The sequence below is a fragment of the Mesoplodon densirostris genome, chromosome 2 (assembly GCF_025265405.1).
Source record: "Mesoplodon densirostris isolate mMesDen1 chromosome 2, mMesDen1 primary haplotype, whole genome shotgun sequence".
NCBI classification, from domain to species: Eukaryota; Metazoa; Chordata; class Mammalia; order Artiodactyla; family Ziphiidae; genus Mesoplodon; species Mesoplodon densirostris.
The window spans coordinates 60,514,290-60,535,865 of record NC_082662.1 but is presented as its reverse complement, the minus strand read 5'-3'; the positions used below and the strand labels follow the sequence as shown (position 1 = coordinate 60,535,865).

The window sequence follows — 21,576 nt, the reverse complement described above, 5'->3', positions numbered from 1 at the left end:
TGACAGACTCTAGGTCCATCCACCTCACTACAAATAACTCAATTTCGTTTCCTTTTATGGCTGAGTAATATTCCATTGTATATATGTGCCACATCTTCTTTATCCATTCGTCTGTCGATGGACACTTAGGTTGTTTCCATGTCCTGGCTATTGTAAATAGTGCTGCAGTGAACATTGTGGTACATGACTCTTTTTGAATTACGGTTAAGAAAACACATTTCTGGGATCTCTTTAATGTCAGAAAACGTAGCCTGATTGCTGTTGTGAGGACAGCTTAGGAGGGAGAGCAGGTTAATAGGGCTCCTGGTTGGATGCAGCGTAGAATTGCCTACAAGTGGAAACTGGTCCTGCCCACAGATAAAAAAGGCCACAAGTGCAATGCTTTTGCCTGGGTCCCATCAGCCCTCGCTGGGAGGGAGTTGGGTTGCTATGTTCAGCAGTTAGTAAGGGATGCCTGCTGTGCCTGCCTTGCTGAGCAAGAGGCTCGACTGTAGGGGGTGGGAGGGCACGAACGAGAGTCCACGGGCCCAGCTTGCGTCAGGAGTGAGATAAACATAAATGACGGTAGGTGATGCAGTGGGAGAGGGGAAGGCCAGGGTCTGAGGGAACACAAGAGGCACTGGCACAAGCCATGCGAGAGGACGCTTTCCAGGCCTGGTGTTGTTCAGAGGCAAGTTTGAGGAGAGGTGCACAGAGAGACCGACAGAGATGAAGGGGGTGCCAACATTACATGAAAGGAAAGAGGCTTTCACAGGAGAGACTGAGGGAGACGGCTGGAGAGGAAGAGCAGAAGAAGGAACCTCCTTTTAGTACTGGTGGCTTTTATTGAGGGAGGGGCCGTTGAGGTCTTCGGGGCCCAACCCAGGGTCCTGGTTTTCTTCTCTCTCTCACAGACACACACGCCTTCTCCACACAGACACACACGCCTTCTCCACCCTCTTTGTGGTGTTATGAGTCCAACCATCTCCCGGAAGCCTGAGCAGCAGCCCAACATTGTCCCATTGCTGCCCGGAGGTCAGGGAATGCCCTTGCTGATGATCAAGGGGAGGACCTACTCTGCAAATAGCACCCCAGTCCCATGTGCAATAATTCCCCACCTAAGCCGCACGAAACACATACTCTGTGCAAATAACACTGGCCTGACTCCAGCAGTGACACAGCTGTTGAAACAGCTTAGTCACCGGGGCGATGGAGGTGGTGTGGCTCCGGAATGCGGGGTGCAGCGATCTGACATTTAGCTGGCTGGCAGCCACCCTGAGAGCCAGCACAGATCTGTGGGAGAGCTGCAGAGAGAATCTGCTTCCTGTCCACAAGCATTCCCTTGTTTCTTTTGAAGTCCAACCATAATCCCCTCCCTGGGCAGGACAGACTGGGGAACAAAATGTTTTGGGACCGAGGAGAGGGGGAAAAAAAGGGTGAATTCCTTTGAGACACCTGGTTTGTTTCCCTTAATGATCCATGTTAATTTCCTGGATAACTTTTTTTTTTTTTTCCTGCCTCAGGCTAGGCAGAGTGTGATTTAGACTTCCTGAAGGTAGGGCGGGGCAGGGGGGAAGAGCTAACTTATCTAGAAAATGGAGTGACTTTCTTAGCTTTTAAGGTATCCAGGTAATGTAGGAAAAAGTTAAGAAGACAAGTCCTGGCCCTCCTGCCTGATCTTGATTGCATTTCTTCAGCCGTTTCATCTGCCAGAGCTCCTGTCTGAAGGACTCTGGGCAGATCTGGGCACATTACTTCACTGGTTTCATCAGGATTTGAGGAGGACTAATAAACTGCCACAGAGTGACCCCATTCCTCTTCCAGCCCTTTGAAGAAGTGACCTTTGTGTTTTCTCTTTATCCTGGACTTCTTCTGCACTGTTTGTTTTGGGAGTTGTTAAGTTAAATTAGCCATCCCTTTCCTCTCCTGGTTACTGTATGAGAATGCAGCTGTCAGTCTGTGAACTCTGCCGTCGTCTATTTTTAGGTTCAGTGTGAATGAAGCTCTCTTCTCTAATTGCATTCAGAGAGAGAGAGAGAGAGGGAGGGAGGCAGGTAGATTTTCGTAACCATCACACTGGCTATTATTCTAGATGCTCTGTGCACCGATGGTGTCCTGGGGAGAAAGCAAAGAAACCCACTGTGTGTTTCCCTCCCTTGGCTGTCAAGTTTGTTTTCACTCCACATTTATGTTGATTATGGTCAAATAGGAAAGAGCAGTGTCGCCACATTTGCTCTCCAGTGTTTTAACACTTGCCAGCTTGGATGGTTCTGATTTCTCTAGCTTTTTTAGGAAAAGATTGGCTCATTGTTGAGTTCAAATTCCTTGGAAAATGGGGAAGGTCCTTCTGGTGACCTTTACTATGAGATGAAATAATCTTAAACATGCTGAAAACTGTGTAACTGCAGCGGGCCACAGTTTCTTCTAGATCTCTCTGCCCCTTCCCCCACCTTATCCCAGTCTGCCTTTCACACAGCTGCCAGATCTCTTTGCTTAAGCATCCTTCTAAAGAAAATGCCGGGACTTCTCTGGTGGCGCAGTGGTTAAGAATCCGCCTGCCAATGCAGGGAACACAGGTTTGATCCCTGGTCCGGGAGGACCCCACGTGCTGCGGAGCAACTAAGCCCGTGCGCCACAACTACTGAGCCTGCGCTCTGGAGTCCACGAGCCACAACTACTGAGCCCACGTGCCTAGAGCCCATGCTCTGCAACAAGAGAAACCACCGCAATGAGAAGCCCGTGCACGGCAATGAAGAGTAGCCCCCGCTTGCCACAACTAGAGAAAGTCTGTGCGCAGCAACAAAGACTCAACCCAGCCAAAGAAATAAATAAGTAAAATATTAAAATAAATAAATAAAATGCAGCGTTCAGAGCACGTTTCTTCTCTTTGTCAGAAAATCCTTCCTCCTCTCAACCTTGTCTGTTTTCTCCACTCCTCTTCCCATTCCCCGCCGTATTGAATTAGTTGATTTCTCTGACTACACTGTCCTATTTTTTGCTTCCATGACTCTTTAGGCATGCGGCTTCCTCTGCCTATAATTTCTTCTCCTGCTTCCTTACCTAGTGAACTCTTACTCATCCTGTGATTCACAGTTAAACATCATCTATTCTAGATGAGATAATCTAGAACGTCATGTATTCTATGCTGCATTTCTTGTCCCCCTACCAGGCACTCTTGACATCTTTGTGCTGACTACAGTCATCCCTCGATATCCTTGGGGGATTGGTTACAGGATCCACCTGAATATCAAAATTCATGGACGCCCAAGTTCTTTGTGTAAAATGGTGCAGTACAGTCAGCCTTGTATATCTGCAGGTTCTGCATCTGTATATAGAGGACTGACTGTATATACCTACTTTAGATGTACTACCCACATGAGATAGTACTTATTTATGTATATGCCTGCATATACATAAAAAAATATGTATATTTCCCCACCTTACTGTGAACAATCGAGGGCAATGACTTTGCCTTGTATGTCTTTTTCATCCCCACTATTGTGCATAGAAACTAGTAGGTGCTTAAACATATTTGGTGGAGGAAAAAATGAATTGGATTGGATGATCCACTTAGAATTAGAGGTTTCAGAGGTACATTATTCCATCTTGGTGGCCACACCAGCTGTTATGACTTCCTGTTATGAGTTCCTGATGGGCTTCTTTTCTGTCTTGGAAAAGTAGGCTTGAGTAGATTACCAGAGACATGACGTGTTCTACCCAAATGGGTGCTGTACAGTTTTTCTTCTCTGAAGTCTCTTGCCAGTAGTTCCAGCTCTTCTCTTATCCCTATAGACTTGGGCAGGTATGATACACACCTCAAAGACCCATCTTTTTATTGCTTTACTTAAACCTTAAACTCTAGAACAGGTCAGAAAACTATTTGGTTTCTAGTCCCTGTGGCTACATCTTTTCTCCTCCTTTACCCCTACTAGCCCTCTCAAGCAGAACACTACTGCATCCCCATATTATAATTCAGATGGAGAGGGAGGAAGGACATGGTGCCTCCCTCAGGCTCACTCCCCTTCCACCCAGCCCCGGGAACAGCATATTGCTTCTTGATGGGACCCTTGGCCAAATTTGAGGAACATCCTTTTTTCGGAGTGTGTGTGTGTGTTGGTGGAGGGGGGGTGTGGGAGAAGGGAAGCAGGCAGTGGGGAAAAGAAAGTGAATGCCACCAAAACAGAGCAAACTATAGACTACACACGTTTGTTATAGAGGTGATGGAGTGATGGAGGGAATTTTGGATTGTAGGAATATTTGGAGAAAGAAGAATGATATTCATTAATTTGGCAAATATTTAATGACTATCTGTTTTGGAAAGACATGGGTGATAGAGCTGTGAGCAAGACTGAGGTAGTCTCTGGCTTTCAGGGACCTCTCAGTCTAAGTGGGAGGTGGGTAGGGAAAGAGATACAGGTAAGTAGTCCTGTAGCTGAACTGCAGTAGGATACGTGTTATGGTGCTGGACACACAGGGTACTGTGCGAGCAAGAGGAGGGGCACTTCATCCATTTTAGTGGGTGAGGGAAGGTGGGAATGAATCTGTAGAATTCTAGAAGATGAGCAGGAGTTGTTCTGGCACGAGTGGGAATGCCAAACACTACCTGCAGAGTACTGTCTGCAGCCCAGAGGCAAAGAAGCTCTTTTGTAATTCATCCTCTCAAAGGGGACACCTATTAAAAACCTCGTGTGTAAGCAGGGACCCCAAGTGCAGTAAGTGTAGGTAACCTTGAGTAGCAGACTTAAAAAAGCAGTCAGCATTTACTGAGCGCTTACTGTATGCCAGGGCTGTGCTGAGTGATTAGCGCATTTAGTCCTCACAACCGTAGGAGATGGGCGTACTGTTCTCCCCCTTTTATAGAGAGAGAAGTTCAGTGGCTTGCCTGCTGTTGCACACCTTGCCTACTTGGCCACCAAGTGGCCAAGGTGGGCCGTGATTCCAGGCTGCCTCTCTCCAGAGCCTGAATTCTTACCCGTCTTCCAGGCTGGAGGCAGGATGGCAGGCTAAGGTGACTAGTCTTGGGGGGCAGGAATAGGGAAGGGTTTGCGAGATGAGACCCTGGGATGCTAACCAAGAGTCAGATCTTAGTCTCTTATGCCATTTAAGGAGTTTCAACATTAGACTGAGGGTAATGTAAAGACATTGAAAGTATCTCAGAAATCATCTATCTGGCTACAGTGTGAAACACAGGCATGGGGCATGTGTTTGCATCATCTAGACCTGAGATGATGGTGGCCTTGAACACGGGGAGTGGTGGTAAGGAGAGAGACAGGGATAAATCTGCAAGACTTGATGAGCTGAGAGAATTGACCAGATTTGGTGGTTTGGCTTTCTTTTCTGAACCACAGAAATAAAGCCATCCAGTGGGTAGTGAGTGTGCAGATTTGAAACTTAGGAGGGGAATCTGAACTTGAGAGGTGGCTGGTGTCCCAAGAGCAGATGAGACCCCTCAGGGCAAGTGAGCTGAGTTGGAAGGGGAAGGAGCTATTCTACAACCCAGTGAACACCAGGATGTATTTTTTCTATATTCTGTGGTCCTGCAGATTCATTTGTTTACAAAACATTTGATGCCCCAGCTACTTTTCCAAATGTATAGCCTTTAAGCGGTCCAGTAGGGTGCAGTAAGTGTGAGTGGATGTTTTCTAATGGCAAAGGGCCTGATGTGAGGAACATTCCCCTATGCCCTAGTCATGTTTCATAGACAGCTTACTTCAATTAGGAGATACTGCTTCAGAATATAGCAAGGGATCATTCTGATGATGCTTAGAAAAATGTCTTCCTACATGTGGAAAATATTTCTCCACAACGCAAATGCTTGACGTGATGGGGGAAAAATGAGCGAGGTGGTGTGAACTAAACTGTTAGGCTGGTTTGCAAAATAATTGTACTCATTCATTTTATAACTGCTTACACCCAGGCCTGTAGGGCATCTTAAGAAAACAGCTGAGACCAAATTTATAATTAGCTGAGTCCATTTTTGCCAGACCTAACCGTGGATATAGGACAGGGTTGGTTTTGTTATTTCCTTAATTGAAAACGTCGAGAAAATACAAGCCAGGTCGGGGAGTTTTTGATCAGGGTAGGAATGCTGGCATAAATAACCCCAGATTATATGTCTGCAGGAGGCTGGGAGGAGGCTGGTCTGCACGGCCTCCTTCTGAGGTTACCCAAACAAACCTGGTGACTGGCCACTCCCCTATGTAATGTGGGAATGCATGTGAGCATTTTGAAATCTCTTTACTTTTTTCCCAGAACAAGGGCCCAGGGAAATCAAGGTTTCTTAGGGAACTGAAAAGCTTTTGACAACCATAAAATAATTCTTTAATAACTCTTAATGTAACTTGTCCTCCCCCTTTTCCACTTTATTTCCAGTTAATTGATCAATAATATAACATAACCATCCTAGGACTGGATGGAAAGGGAGTGAGTATTTTTAAGTACCTATATGCCAAGTGGTCCTGTCAACAGCCTTGGGAAGTAGCTCCCACTATTTCTATGTTGCAGAGGTGGAAACTAAGACATTTCAGGTCTCTCAGCTAGGAAGACATAAAGATTAAATTGAAAAGCAGATCTGTTTGGCTGCCAAACTCTTTGTACTATCCTGGCTGGCAAATACCTGTTTCTAAAAGTGTAAGTAAGAAGCATTTTGATTACTTTCTTTCTTTTTCCTCAAGGAAAGCTCATCTTTCATCACTTTAGCCCCTCCTCCCAGGGGCCATTCTTACCTTAAGCAGCTGCCCTAGGTTTCTTGAGGTGCTCACACTGTTCTCCTAGCTATTTGTCCCCCCACCATTTTTGGCGTATGCTAAGGACTTGCTCACCTCTCTGGCCTTCCACTTGTCTTTAGAAAACTGATTGGCAAACACTTTTCTCATGAAGAGCAAGGCGTTTTAACTCATACAGAGATAAATGCTTCTTAAGGATATGATTGGTCTATACTTCCCAATATGGAAAGGCACAGATTTTTCTGCTGGTAATGATACTCTGCAGTCTGGGTTGGCTCCTCTGGAACCCTAGAGTGCAGGTTCCTCACACCAGAGCACTGCTCCCATAACAGGATGGAAATACCGAGTGTGCCTTTCCACACCTCCCTTCCCAGTATTGAGAATGGATTTTCCCTGCAACCAAAATGTGTCTCCAAAGCCATTTGAGAAACGCGAGGCTCCGACAACCCACAGGATAGCAAAGCTGCTGGTCTCGTTTAGGTGTGGAAAACCATGCATTTCAAATCTATAAATGCCCTATGCTGATATACTTCACAACTTTACCCCATGGAACTGGTATAACCAGCGTCCTTGTTTTATAGGGAAGGTTCTCCAGGTGCCAGAGGTAGCCTTGGCCTTCCTGCCATTCTCCCAGGGCGTTCAAATTGGATGCTTTACTTTCATTATCTCTGTGGGGAGGGGAGGGGTGTCACGAGACCAGTGTTTTATTACATGCAACATAGTCATTAAAACTGAACTTTGTTTCCGAGTCCATTGGAGACAGAAGAGAAAGTGATTCTGGTGGCTGACTTCAGAGCTTTGCTGTGTTTCTCTGCCCAGTGTTTTCCTTTTTCTGAGTTTTGTGTTCCAGGTTTGGATACGGGTTCATTGTGGGAGGTTCCATGTCCCTGAAACCCGGTAATTATTTTGAATTAAAGTAAGTATAAGACTGACTTTCACTTCCCTAATAAAATGATAAAAACAATAGCTAACCCTTCATGCTTTCTGCACTATTCTAAGGATTTTTCATGTAGTATCTAATTTAATGATCACAGAATCCTAGGAGGCAAGTCCTATTCCAACAGGGTAAGGAACCTGAATGTTCATGGCAGGGTGGGTAGGGGAGATCACAGAGTCCAGCCAGGGAAGGCTCGAGGGCCACTTGAACCGGCCATTCTCCCTGTGGTTTCTGTAAGAACTGTACGCCATGAAACTCTAGAAGCTTGAGTGTCTGATGTTTCTAGGGGTAAAACTTTCCAAGCCTTGGCTTCTCTGCCTCATAAACAGGAATGATAACACCTGCCCCCAGATGGCAAAGGAAGTAAGGAGGTGATGTGTGAGGATTAGGCAGAGTATGTGGTAAAGTTCATGAACCAAAATAGAAAGCTTTAGAAAGAACTTCGCCTAATGCTGAAATGGAAAGAAAAGAGAACGGTGGTGTGGGGGGAGTATGAAAAGTGTCCCCTCAAAGAATGACACAGCTTGCCTGATGTCTTATTAGCTGACCTGCGCAGAGATTTTGTTTCCTTTTATTTTTAGGGAATTGGTTATTGACATTTAAAGACTGAGAGATGTTGTATAACCAGCTGCATTTCTGGCTTCTCTTGAAAGAAGCAGCAGGTCTGGTCGAAAGACCTGTGCTGCCTTACAATGATGGCTGGAGCTGAAAGCAGCTGCCCCCAGTCCACGGGGCTCACTCCTGTCCCTGACTACATGCCCGGTTAGGGCCAGATCCACACCATGAACACAAGCGTCCCCAGGCTTCCAACTCCACGCTGGGGGGGTCACATCACACTCCTCCAGTCAGTTTTCTGAAGTAGTGCTGTGTTTCTCTCCTGTAGAAAGTTGTGTTTGGTCAGAGTTGAGTGGTCTCTGCACGCAGTGTGTTTGATTCAACTGTTAAGTTTCTTTTGAATTCTCTTTCTACCAACAAAGGTAACAGAGAGTGGTGGGGTCTAGGGTGATCTGGACTGAGGTTTAAGGCCCAGCTCTGCAATTACTAGCCATGTACTCTTGGACAATTTATATAACTAACCTCTTCTTTATAGGATGGGTGTGAGGATCGAAGGGGACAGTGTACACGCGGAGACTTGCTTTTATTAAAGACCTACCTATTCATATTTTGTGACTAGTTTGAGGGGCTTCTTTCATCATAAGTTACCCAGTTTTCTTTAAGCCATACAAAAAAGATGGCTGTCTTTTAAGACAGTTTCAAAATACTTCTCTTTCTCATGTTACCAACAATAATACAACTTCAGGCAAGTCACTTCATATCTGAGGACCCTGGTTTACTCACTAATCAAAAGGAAATATCCATGCCCACTTTATAAGTTGTTTCACGAGGTCATTTAAATGAAAGCACGGAAGTCACGAGGGCCTAACACAGAGTAATTGTACACGAAAACAGTGTTTAAAATTTTTGTTTGTTTGTTTGTTTCTTTGTTTTGCGGTACACGGGCCTCTCACTGTTGTGGCCTCTCCCGTTGCGGAGCACAGGCTCCGGACACGCAGGCTTAGCGGCCATGGCTCACAGGCCCAGCCACTCCGCAGCATGTGGGATCTTCCCGGACCGGGGCACGAACCCGTGTCCCCTGCATCGGCAGGCGGACTCTCAACCACTGCGCCACCAGGGAAGCCCCTTTTGTTTGTTTTTAACAGCATATTTTAAAACAGTCTGGGGGCTCCCAACAGGTGGCAATGACTTTTAAAGCCAGAGCAGGCCAGGAGGCCAGTCTGTCTGGCCCTTTCTCTCCCTGAGGCACCTGCTCTGTACCAGGCCCACTCCTAACATTTGTGGGGTGCAAGGTAAGAGTACCTATGAAGGCATGGCTGCCACATGTCTCAATATTTTAAAGTGATAAATTTGGCTTAGCAAATTGTTAAGCCAAATAAGTCTTATCATCCAATTGTAACAAATTTACTTTCGTAATGCACTGGAAGTCTGGATGTGAATTTAAGATTCTTGGGTGCCTTGGAATTCCGTGCCAAAAATGTGATGGACCAGGGAGTGTGGGCTTCTAGATGTCTTTTCTTCCCACCCCTGGCTCCATCCCATACAAAGAGTGTGTTTCTGTGTGGACACCCCACCCTCCAAGCTCAATCTCTGTCCGTATCCTCCTCCAAACAGCAGCCCTTTGAGCACTCCTGAGCCCAAGGGTGCACAAGTAGTTGTGTAGTTCCCTCTGCGAGGCCAGATCTGGGGAAGAGGTTCCCCCCAGTCCCACGATGTGGAAGTAGGCTCAGGGCTGTCTGGGTACATATTCTGGGGTCCTGAGTTCCTGGACCATGTTCTAAAAATTGGGGGAGGGGTTAGGATCTTGATGGACATGTCCCCTTCACTTCAGGGTCTTCTCATCTGGAGAGGAAGAGAACAGCTGGAAAAGGGCCAGACAGAGCAGGACCCTTTAAAAGTGTGGCGCCCAGATTCAGGGCCCCTCCTGCTGTGTGTCTAGGGCCAGTGCTGCTCTGAACCCTGGTCCTCCAAGGAGTGCAATATGAGAATTGATAACTTCCTTTATACCTTTCAGTTTTTTTTTTTTTTTTGCGGTACGCGGGCCTCTCACTGTTGTGGCCTCTCCCGCTGCGGACCACAGGCTCCAGACGTGCAGGCTCAGCGGCCATGGCTCATGAGCCCAGCTGCTCAGCGGCATGTGGGATCCTCCCGGACCGGGGCACAAACCCATGTCCCCTGCATCGGCAGGCAGACTCTCAACCACTGCGCCACCAGGGAAGCCCTACCTTTCAGATTTATACTGTTGAGTTCTGTGGTTCTGGAAGTGCCCTTTTGACAGAGTTGAAAGTCACAATTCCTAATCCCAATGTTAGAAATGAAAAGGAGGTACCCTGGTGCCTAATACTGAACTCACAGATGGGAGCTCTGCTCAATTCTTTCTTTGGACCACTGAGGCTGCCAAGTGACAAACAGTTGTAGCCATTCTGGTTCCTAACCAAGAGGATATACAAACTCCGAGCATTGCTTCTGCCAAGCCAGGCGTCCCACAGTTTCTTATACAGACTCTTATTATCCATTCTCAGCCCTGGGTCTCTGCACAGCCTGGTGTCCTCAAGTCCAGAGTCTCCTGGATTATGTGGAGATGGGAAGATGGATGAGAACTGGGGTTCCAGTGATTCTGTGTACAGACTTTGACCCCGCTACCCTGTCGTCAGCATCTTGCCTCTTCTGTCTTATGCAACACCTGGTGCTTTCCAGTTCTGAGTGGCTTGGGGGTCTATTGGACATGTTGGCTCACTTTTCCAAAATATACCTTCTGTGGAGTTTCGGTTGTGCCCATCTCTGTGGCTGTCAGGAAATCCTACTCCATCTGTTTTTCATCTTCGAAAAAATTGTTGCAGTCTCTGGTTTGCTCATGTCACTACCATTTTTCCCCCTTGTGATTTAATATCCTTTGTGTTCTTTTTTTTTTTTTTTTTTTTTTTTTTGCGGTATGCGGGCCTCTCACTGTTGTGGCCTCCCCCGTTGCGGAGCACAGGCTCCGGATGCGCAGGCTCCGGACGCGCAGGCTCAGCGGCCATGGCTCACGGGCCCAGCCGCTCCGCGGCATATGGGATCCCCCCAGACCGGGGCACGAACCCGTATCCCCTGCATCGGCAGGCGGACTCTCAACCACTTGCGCCACCAGGGAGGCCCGCCTTTGTGTTCTTTTACTGTTTTTTTTGTTCGGTTTTTTTGTGGAGTTTCAGGAGTGAGAGGAGGAAAACATAAGTAGCCAATTCACCATGTTTGACTGAGACTTATTATCTTTAGTTATTTTTTCATTGAAGTATAGTTAATTTACAGTATTATATTAGTTTCAGATATACAGCATAGAGATTCAGGGTTTGTTTGTTTGTTTTTTTTACAGATTATACTCTATTAACAGTTATTATAAAATAATGGCTATAATCCCCTATGCTATACAATATATCCTTGTTGTTTTTCTATTTTATACATAGCAGTTTGTATCTCTTAATCTCATGCCACTCACCCTTTCCCTCTCCCTGCAGGTAACCACTAGTTTGTTTTCTATATCTGTTTCTATTTTGCTATATACATTCGTTTGTATTATTTTTTAGATTCCACATATAAGTGATATCATATAGTATTTGTCTTTCTCTGACATAAGCAAAGCATAATATTCTCTAGGTCTATTCACATAGCTGCAAATGGCAGAACTTTATTCTCTTTTATGGCTGAGTAATATTCCATTGTGTGTGCTTATGTGTGTGTGTGTATTTATATATGTATGTATATATATATATATTTATACCACATCTTCTTTATCCATTTGTCTGTCAGTGGACACTTGGATTGCTTCCATATCTTGGCTACTGAAAATAGTGCTGCTATGAACATTAGGGTGCATGTATCTTTTCGAATTAGTGTTTTCATTTTTTCTGGATATATACCCAGGAGTGGAATTGCTGGATTGTGTGGTAGTTCTATTTTTAGTTTTTTGAGGAACCTCCATACTGTTTTCCGTAGTGGCTGCACCAATTTACATTCCCACCAACAGTGTACAGGGTTCTTTTTTCTCTACATCCTCACCAACACTTGTTACTTGTAGACTTTTTGATGGTAGCCATTCTGATGGGTGTGAGGTAATATCTCACTGTGCTTTGACTTGCATTTCTCTAATATTAGAAATGTTGAGCATCTTTTCATGTGACTGTTGGCCATCTGTATATCTTCTTTGGAAAAATGTCTATTCAAGTCTTCTGCCCATTTTTTGACTGGATTGTTTGTTTTTTTGATACTGAGTTGTATGAGCTGTTTGTATATTTTGGATTTTAATCCCTTGTCAGTTGCATCATTTGCATATATTTTCTCCCATTCTGTAGGCTGTCTTTTTGTTTTATCATTGCTTCCCTTTGCATGCAAAAACTTTTAAGTTTAATTAGGTCCCATTTGTTTATTTTTGCTTTTATTTCTTTTGCCTTAGGGGACAAATCCAAAAAAATATTGCTGTGATTTATGTCAAAGAGCATTCTGCCTATGTTATCTTCTTTATGGTATCATGTTCTACATTTAGGTCTTTAATCAATTTTGAGTTTATTTTTGTATATAGTGTGAGGAAATGTTGTAATCTCATTCTTTTACATGTAGCTGTCCAGTTTCCCCAGCACTACTTATTAAAGTGACTATCTTTTCTCCATTGTATATTCTTGCTTCCTTTCTCATAGATTAATTGACCACAGGTGTTTGGGTTTATTTCTGGGCTCACTATTCTGTTCCATTGATCTATGTGTCTGTTTTTGTGCCAATACCATGCTGTTTTGATTACTGTAGCTTTGTAGTATAGTCTGAAATCTGGGAAGGTGACACCTTCAGCTTTATTCTTTTTTTCTCAAGATTGCTTTGGCAATTCTGGGTCTTTTGTGGTTCCATATAAACTTTAGGGTTATTTGTTTTAGTTCTGTGAAAAAGGTCATCGGTATTTTCATAGGGACTGCATTAAATCTATAGATAGCTCTGTAGCATGGCCATTTTAACAATATTGATTATTCCGATACAAGAGCATGGGAGATCTTTCCACTTCTTTGTATCATCTTCAGTTTCCTTCATCAGTATTTTATAGTTTGCAGAGTATAGGTCTTTTATCTTCTTGGTTAAGTTTATTCCTAGGTATTTTATTCTTTTTGATGTGATTTTTGAATGGGATTTTTTTTTTACTTTCTCTTTCTGATAGTTCATTATTAGTGACAGAGGGTTTAAATAATACTAATAAAGGAGCAGGTGCTGATGTTCATGAAGGTTTGGTCTATATCAGAATGGCCTCAAATTCCTTCTTTCCTGCATTATTTCCTTCTCTTCCTAGATTTCCTCAGAGAACCAGGGATTCACCACACTGTCAAATTGTCTACAAGCCACACTGGGTCAGTGGAAAGAACAGCCCTAATTTTTCAGACAGCAGTTATTCTTATGTTTCCCTTGTGACCTGATATTCAGGTTCCAGAGCCTAGAACTGAGCCCAGTCTCATAACCCTAGTGGGAGCTGGCTCACCAAGGTCATTTTGAAAATGTAGTCTGTGCTTTTTTTCCTCCATTAAGACTCCTCTGTTCTTGAACTTGCTCAACAGAGTATAAAACAGACAAAATGGATAGAGGAAGTTTTTATTACTCTAATCTCCTTAATGAGTTCTATGGTGAGTTAAACCCATTCATGGTCCTTATTGATATGGAAGTGTATGTGAATGTTCCTTTGCACAATTATGAACTTATTATTATATTCCTATCTGTGTATAAGTCTTTAATTTGGAAAAACCCTTTACCTCTTATATTAACTTTGTCCATACTCTGAAGAAGGGGTTTTGAGAAGCAGCAGAGCCTATATTTGAGAGCTTCTTGGGGGTAATTTTAAAAAGGATGCTTTCAGACTAGAGTATGTCCTGAAGAAAGCACCCAAGATACTTAAATCATGTCTCTGAGGGGTGGCTGAAAAAGTTGGTCATTTTTATCAGAGAGGAGAGGAAACACAGGCAGATGAGTTGCAGGTTTCAAGTACCTAAGGAACTTTTGTGGAAAAAGGACTTCATCTGCTGTGGGACTCCTACAGGCAGACCTAGGACCAGTAGTGCAAGTTAAGGAGGATGAATGCTGACCGTGAGTTGGAATCTGACCATTTGAACTGCCTCAGAGAGAGTGAGACCCCTGTCTCTGGAGGAATTTAAGTGGATGCTCTTTGACTCCTTGGCAGAACAGTTGGTTATGGGAGGGAACCCAACCTCCAGCTTAGACAGTCATCCTATGACTTTTAAGTCCTTGGGTTTGGAGAGTCAGGTTTGGCATTTGATAGGAACTGATATGTCTCTTTTGTCTTATTGGTTTCCATGGTAGAGCCTATAAGAATTTTTAAACTGTTTCCAAAGTATCTTCCCAGAAGCTGTTTCTGAATTGTGCATCCTTTCTCTTGCAGGAGAAAATGCAGAAGTTTCCATGGACATTTCCCTGGCTTACCGAGATGACATGTTTGCTGAGTGGACTGAAATGGCCCATGAGAGAGTGCCCCGGAAACTCAAATGTACCTTCACCTCCCCCAAGGTAGGGTACCTTGAAGTCTCAGTTGATGAGGTTTTTTATTTTGTTTCCAGGTATGTGGGAACATTTGCTCAGACACATTTCTTGTTCCTAAGCATGCATGACCCACAAAGGTTAGTAGTCACTGTCCTTGGTCCTAGAAGAGGGCCATGTAGATATTTCATGTCCCTGCAAAGGAGGAAAGAACAGAACAAGGAATGTCTGTTTGAAGTGATTTAGTTGTTTCTCTGAAATACCTCCGTAAAAATAAATTCTTGTTCTTTGGATATTAACAAAAAGTGTTTGAAGATCATTGCTAAGTTAATTTTAGATGTACAGATCTGTTCATATCGGTTCAATGCATGTGTCTGCTTCTCTGTTTCATTGGCATCTCTGTTGCCAAAGTCAGTGTGCAGGTGTGAAGACTAACAATCCCAGGGAACAAACACCACAGACAAAAAGAGGACCTGAGGGAGAAATCTAGTTTCCTTTGAGACCTCTCAGTTCTCTTACATACTTTTAGGACTCTCCTTTCTTTGGTTCTTACGGGAAGACTCATTTAACCACCAAGGGGAGGAAAGCCACTATCCTTCATTGAGAGTAGGGAGACACTTTCTCTTGGACAAAGGCCTTAGATTCTCCAGGAATTAAAATACAGGCATGGACTCAGTGACCCTCAGAGGATAGTGGGATTTGTCTGTATAAGGACCAAATCAGAATTAGTGAGGAGCCCTTTTCCAGTGCCACATGCTACCCTCACACATGCCTCCCCAAGATTCTGTCCCCCTCCCCCCTCACCACCCCCTTCCCCCCTTGAAAGTCTCTGTGAAGTTGAAATGGAGCCGTAGTTACTGTTACTCATGGTTACTCACATTCCTCAAGAGTGTTGACAAGGAACACCACCAGCTAGGTGATCTCTGATGTCCCTTCACAGACATAAACAGTCTTGTTTTCTTTGCACGAAATGCATGAGAGGCCAAACTGCACTGAAGCACATTCCTGATTATGTCATTTGTCACTTGATATCTTCAGGTCAGTTGCTCCTGAAGGATTTGGGCTACTTTGTAGTACTCGCTCTGTTGACTGATTTAGTTCCACTCTTCTCCTAACATTGGTCTTTCCTAACTTCACTTTTGCCTATAACTGGAAAATTGGGGTTCCCTGTGGAATGGTAAGAATGGCAGGTTGAAGCCTCTGAGTACCATGCCCCTGCCCTGTCCATCCTGCCCCGAAGAGGAGTAAGATGAGGCCAGGCAGGTTCATGAACACTAGTTAAAGGCCTGGATTTGGAGCAAAACATACTTGGCTTCACTTCCAGGCTGTTTTCACTTACTGACTGCATGACCTCAGGCAAGCTTGCGTCATCTGTCCAAGCTTCAGTTTCTCCTTTGCAAAATGGGATAATAATACCTGCCCTGGGAATTTTATAAGGACGAGATGAGATAATGAACCTTATCACTTAAAATCAAGTCTGGGACAGGTTTCACCAGTCGGGCCAACAGGACAAAAGGTATAAATTAAAACTCTCATGGGCAAACTATGCACCCTACACATAAGCATCTTTTGGGGCACCTGGTGTTTGTTAATTCTCCCTCCCCAGGTTCCCTATACAAGAGCTATGGAAAGTGTGGTCTAAGGACTAACAGCGTCAGCATCACCTGGTAGCTTGTAGGAAATGCAGATTCCCAGGGCACACGCCAAACCTATGAATCAAAATCTCAGCATGTAGGACCAAGGAATCTGTGTTTTAACAGGATTTCAATTCCTTCTCTTAAGCCTGATAAAGTTTGAAAGTCACTTCAGTAGACCCTTTACTGAATGGTCAAATATAGGGTTCCCCCCACCCAAAAGCCATCTGGAATTGTTTTGGGTAGGCCTTTGGGGGCAATTTATAGGTAAAAATGAATGGTCAAGAGAAATTGGAGGTAGCAGGAGAGAGATATGTAATATTTCTAGACCTTTATATGCAATGGAGGAAATTAATTAAAAGTTGACCTCATCATTCAGAGGTTAAGACTGGTTGGCTGTCTAAGCTAAAGGATATAAAGCTTTTGGATACAGAATTTAAACCTCAGAAAAGGGAAAAGTCATTTCTCATCTTATGTATACACTTAGAGGGCACTAAGAAGCAGAGTCAGGGGGAGGCCGTTAAGAAGACTACAACTGCTTCTTAATGACAGTTGCTTAATTATCTTTAGGATGTGTTGATCCCTTTCAAGAAAGATATTAAACCTTGAAAAGTGTGAAGGAAATGAATCATCAAATCTATGCTTTTTGATTGCAGTGAAATTTAGACTTGAGTTTGAAGATTAAATGAGAAATTGCTTTAAAGCTTTTTAGTCCCTGGTGGATTGTGAAGTTAAAAAAAAAGTCAAGTTGCCACCTGCTGTAATTTGTCCTAATTAGCCAGGCTTATGCTGGATTTGGGGGAGGGCGGAGGGACGTTGGGGAAAGGAAAAGGAGGGAGGAAGAGAGAGAAGGAAATCTTTCTTCCTAAATGCCCTAAATACTGGCAGAGGCAGAACCTCAGTGAATAAGGAAATGTCCCCAGCAGCATACAGTGAATTTGTCTCTGAGACAGGTAGGCCAGGCCAGGATCCCAGGACCCTGTGTGTCTCTCTCATTTGTTGGACTTAGGTAAACTTGTCTCATGTGGTGGTGTTACCCTTTCTGTAGGGACAGGGAAGTGGAGGACACACAGAGACCCCTGACGGGGCATTAGAAGGAACCCCAGAGATCATATAATTAAGCCTTCTTGCTTTACTTAGGAAGAAAGTGAGGCCAAATGAGGTGGATGACCTTCCCCAGGTACCCAGCAAGGGGTGAGGTCAGGACTAGAATTTCAGCCTCCTGGCTTGAAGTTCAGGGCCCTCCTTATCACAGCACAATGCCTGCCTTCAGGCATGTCTGAGGCAAAACAGCATTCCTTTCTTCCTGCTGCACTCACGAGTCCTCCTCCGAATCAGAGCTGGAGGCTGGACTTGGGAGACCCATGTCCTCAACCCAATTCTGCCATGACTTTTGGACCTTGGGTGAGCCACATAATCAAGTCAGTGGCATTAGACTAAATAAGTTTTGTTTCCTTCAAACTCTCAGTTTCTATAAATAAGACCCTGACTGGAAACACATCAGAAAACCCACCTCTTGCTGTTACCATAGCAGGTAATCAGCCTCCTGAGTGTAGCTTCATCTGAGGCTGAGTTAGAGCCTGTACTGTATTTTCAGTAGTTCTGCAGAGTCCTAATAATAGCCTTGATTTGTAAGTATAAGAGAAAGGAGCAGAGGGGAGAGGAAGACAGATTTATACAGGAAGACTCATCCAACCTGAAGCTGGAGTTTGGAAAAGAAGGATCCTTTCTACAGAAGAATTTTTAAAATCTTACATGCCGTGTCTAATCAACTGGTAGTTCTGATAAGAGCCCCTTAGACCTTAGAGGATGAAAGATTATCATGATTGATTAGTGATGTCTGCCATGAGTGGGAAAGGGAAAAATGGAAGTGCATAAGCAAGATATTTGCCTGCTCTACCTCTAGTTATGTGTGTCTTCCATTTCTGTACAAAGGTCTGTTTATTGCACTCTAAGCTCTGACTGTCCAGTAAAGAGCCCCCCCATCCCCTGCCCCAAGATCACAGAAGAAACAGACTCCTTTTTATCTTCCTTTTGATTTCTCCACTGGATTTTTTACTCTGAAGATTAACAAAAAATTTTGGAGGCCCTGAGAATTTAGGCTTAGGAACACCAAATCAGTCCCCCATCACTTCATCAGGAGGTAATACGCAAACATTGAAGCTGGCATACGAACCCAGCAGTGAAGACAAGACACTCATCTGCTTTATCAGGGAAGAGTCCTCGGTTGCTGAAGCTCCTGCCTATACGTGTCCATACTTACCCGCTTCCCCCACCCCTCAGCTGGGACACATAGCCATGTGTCCTGCGAAGGAAGAGCAGAATTTAGTTTTCAAAAGCAAGTTGTACTACTTGCCAATCTCCCACTGCCATGTGCTGGCTGGTACCTCTTAAATTGTTTGGCAGGAAGTCCAAGAGGCTTTTCTAGAAACTGGGCTAAATTTTTGTTTATTTAATTTCTGCTCCCTCTGCCATCTTGTCTCTTGGGCAGTTAGAAAGCTTTAGAGGCAAAGAATTGCAAGTGGTCATCTCTAGCAAGCTAATCTCATTGTTTCCTTTCATCTCCCTGTGTCTTCCCCAAATTCCAAGGGCTTCTTGGGTAGCTTCTTTTTTTGGGGGGGGGGTCAAATCAATAAAAAGTAGATATTTTCAGCTTCTGGTAGCTTCTCCTGCAGGCCAAAACCATGTAAATAAGTAGTCATCATCCAAGAAAGTGATGAACATTAGCAAGGGCTTCCTCCTGAACATTTGAGTTGACTGTTCTACAGAGCCTTAGAGGTCTCCGATGGTATGCTGCAAATAAAATTGTAGCCCTGGTAGACCAAGTTAGTCTGACGTGAGGCTCTAATGAGGACTGAAGAGCTGAGAAAGGTGTCGAAATAGAAGAATTTCTGCTTTTACCTAAAATTTCTGGTTCTGTCTCGAATGTGGCTGGGTTTTATTTTTATCTTTTTATAAAGTTATTTATTTCTTTTTGGTTGTGTTGGGTCTGCGTTGCTGTGCGCAGGCTTTCTCTTGTTGCAGCAAGTGGGGGCTACTCTTCATTGTGGTGTGCATGCTTCTCACTGTGGTGGCTTTTCTTGTTGCGGAGCATGGGCTCTAGGCACGTGGGCTTCAGTAGTTGTGGCTCGCCAGTTCAGTAGTTGTGGCTTGTGGGCTCTAGAGTGCAGGCTCAGTAGTTGTGGCTCATGGGCTTAGGTGCTCTGTGGCATGTGGGATCTTCCTGGACCAGGGCTTGAACCCATGTCCCCTGCATTGGCAGGAGGATTCTTAACCACTGTACCACCAGGGAAGTCCCTGGGTTTTATTTTGTGGGAGGGGGCAGCTTGTAGATGCCATGCCTCCAGTGTACCCTATTATCTGTACCTCTGAGGTATACCTTTAAGCATTAGCTTTTTAGAATTGGTGATATGAGGCAAAGGCAAGACACTTCAGACATCGTCTATTGGAAATAGTGACCATGCCTCAAACCCTCCACTCTTCTTCCAGACCGCAGAACATGAGGGCCGTTACTATGAATGTGACGTCCTTCCTTTCATGGAAATTGGGTCTGTGGCTCATAAGTATTACCTTCTAAACATCCGGCTGCCTGTGAATGAGAAGAAGAAAATCAATGTTGGGATTGGAGAGATTAAGGATATCCGGCTGGTGGTAAGTGAATCTGATTGATCCAGGAAGCCTGTCACATCAAAGCACTGGCTAAGAACACTGGTTGTGAGCATGTGTATTAGAAAGATGCTCCATCTCACTCTTGAATTCTCCATGTCTCAACTATTTCGTTAAGAAGTAAGAAGAATAACAAACCCATGGAAATGGAAAGTAATGCAATTATTGTGTCCATTTAAGATTTTATTATGATGGTCATGATTATATAGTGAATAACACCAAGATAAAGTAATTTTTTTTTACATGTTTCACCTTGCAAGCACAAATGTTAAAGGGAGCAGTTGTGATTTAGGTTCTTTCCATTTTATCTCTTTAGTAGGGGAAAAAATAGAATGTTCAGCATGACTTTTTATATCTAATTTAGGATTTTTTACATCTAAAAAACAAATTCATATTTACTCTAGAAAATTAGAAGCACAAATAAGCACAGAGTAGAACATAAACGTTACCTGTAACATCCTGCCATCTAGAGAAATAACCACTTTGAGGTTATGCCGTATTTCCTCAATATTTTTCTCTGTGTATATACGTATATAATCCTTCCCTTACAAAAAAAAAAGGCCATCATACTCAACTGACTCTTTCGTTCCTTGCTTTTTAAAATTAATTGTATGTATCTTTCCTTGGAAGAAATTTTGAGAATATTTAAAATGTCTTAATTTGGGATTATTCTACATGAAACCCAGAATTTCAGTGTTTCTGTATCTTCATTAGCAAATACTAAAAGCACTTTGATACAGTGGTTTTCAAGAGTTTCTTCACTGTGAAATACGGTGGCTGGTGCTTATGTATATACCAACTTTCATGGGCATACTATGTCAGTAGGCACCCACAAAATCTTTTTCATCTCTTGAAGAGAGAATGTGTTTATATGCAACTCCTGTGGCAGTGACATCCATTCCACCCCTTTCTCTCCACTAAAGGAAGGATATTGTAACACAAGCAAGGTATAATGAAATCTTATGGGAATAACCTGAAAGCCACTCTAACAAATTTTTTTAAAATGTTGTTATCATTAACAATACTGTATTAATAGAAACAAATCACATTACAACTGTATTCCAACTGTTGGCACAATGTAGGCACTCAATATTTGTCTGATGAGTGTATTAACTAGACACCCACATATTACTGAACGCCCACATATTATTAAAAACGTGATGGAAAATATTTGTGTTGAGATCTGGGATTGATTCACCAATGAATGGCAAGGGTATGTGTAAAGTTACATATGTATTCAAGATGTTGATAATATAATACATTTCTCTGAGTTCATAAAGAGTTTGTGACAAAAAAAATTAATGGTATATTGTGAATACAGTATAAATATACTTTGTAGTACTGCTTAGCATTCCACAGTACGGATTTACCTTAACACGTTTTACCAATGCCAACATTTTGGGCATCTAAGATAGCTCCAATTTTTCAATGAAAACCTTATAGACAAATCTTTGATCATGTTCTTAATCATTCCCTTAGGATAGAGTGAGTCTATCTTTATGCCTTTTGATTTATATTTCTACAGTGCCTGAGGAGGGGCCCGGGGGGTAGGATGAGGACAGTACATGCTGTGAATGTTAGCGCT

At 43.6% G+C, this 21,576-nt stretch overlaps 1 protein-coding gene across 5 annotated transcripts in view; it reads left to right on the top strand.

The window, feature by feature from the left end:
* WLS (Wnt ligand secretion mediator) overlaps positions 1-21,576 on the top strand; it is a 105,940-nt gene that overhangs the window by 52,677 nt on the left and 31,687 nt on the right. For all 5 annotated transcript variants that reach the window (XM_060089947.1, XM_060089946.1, XM_060089945.1 and 2 more), the window contains exons 3-4: positions 14,597-14,721; positions 19,815-19,976. In XM_060089947.1, coding sequence (XP_059945930.1) covers positions 14,597-14,721; positions 19,815-19,976 — 287 coding nt within the window. The remainder of the gene's footprint in view (positions 1-14,596; positions 14,722-19,814; positions 19,977-21,576) is intronic.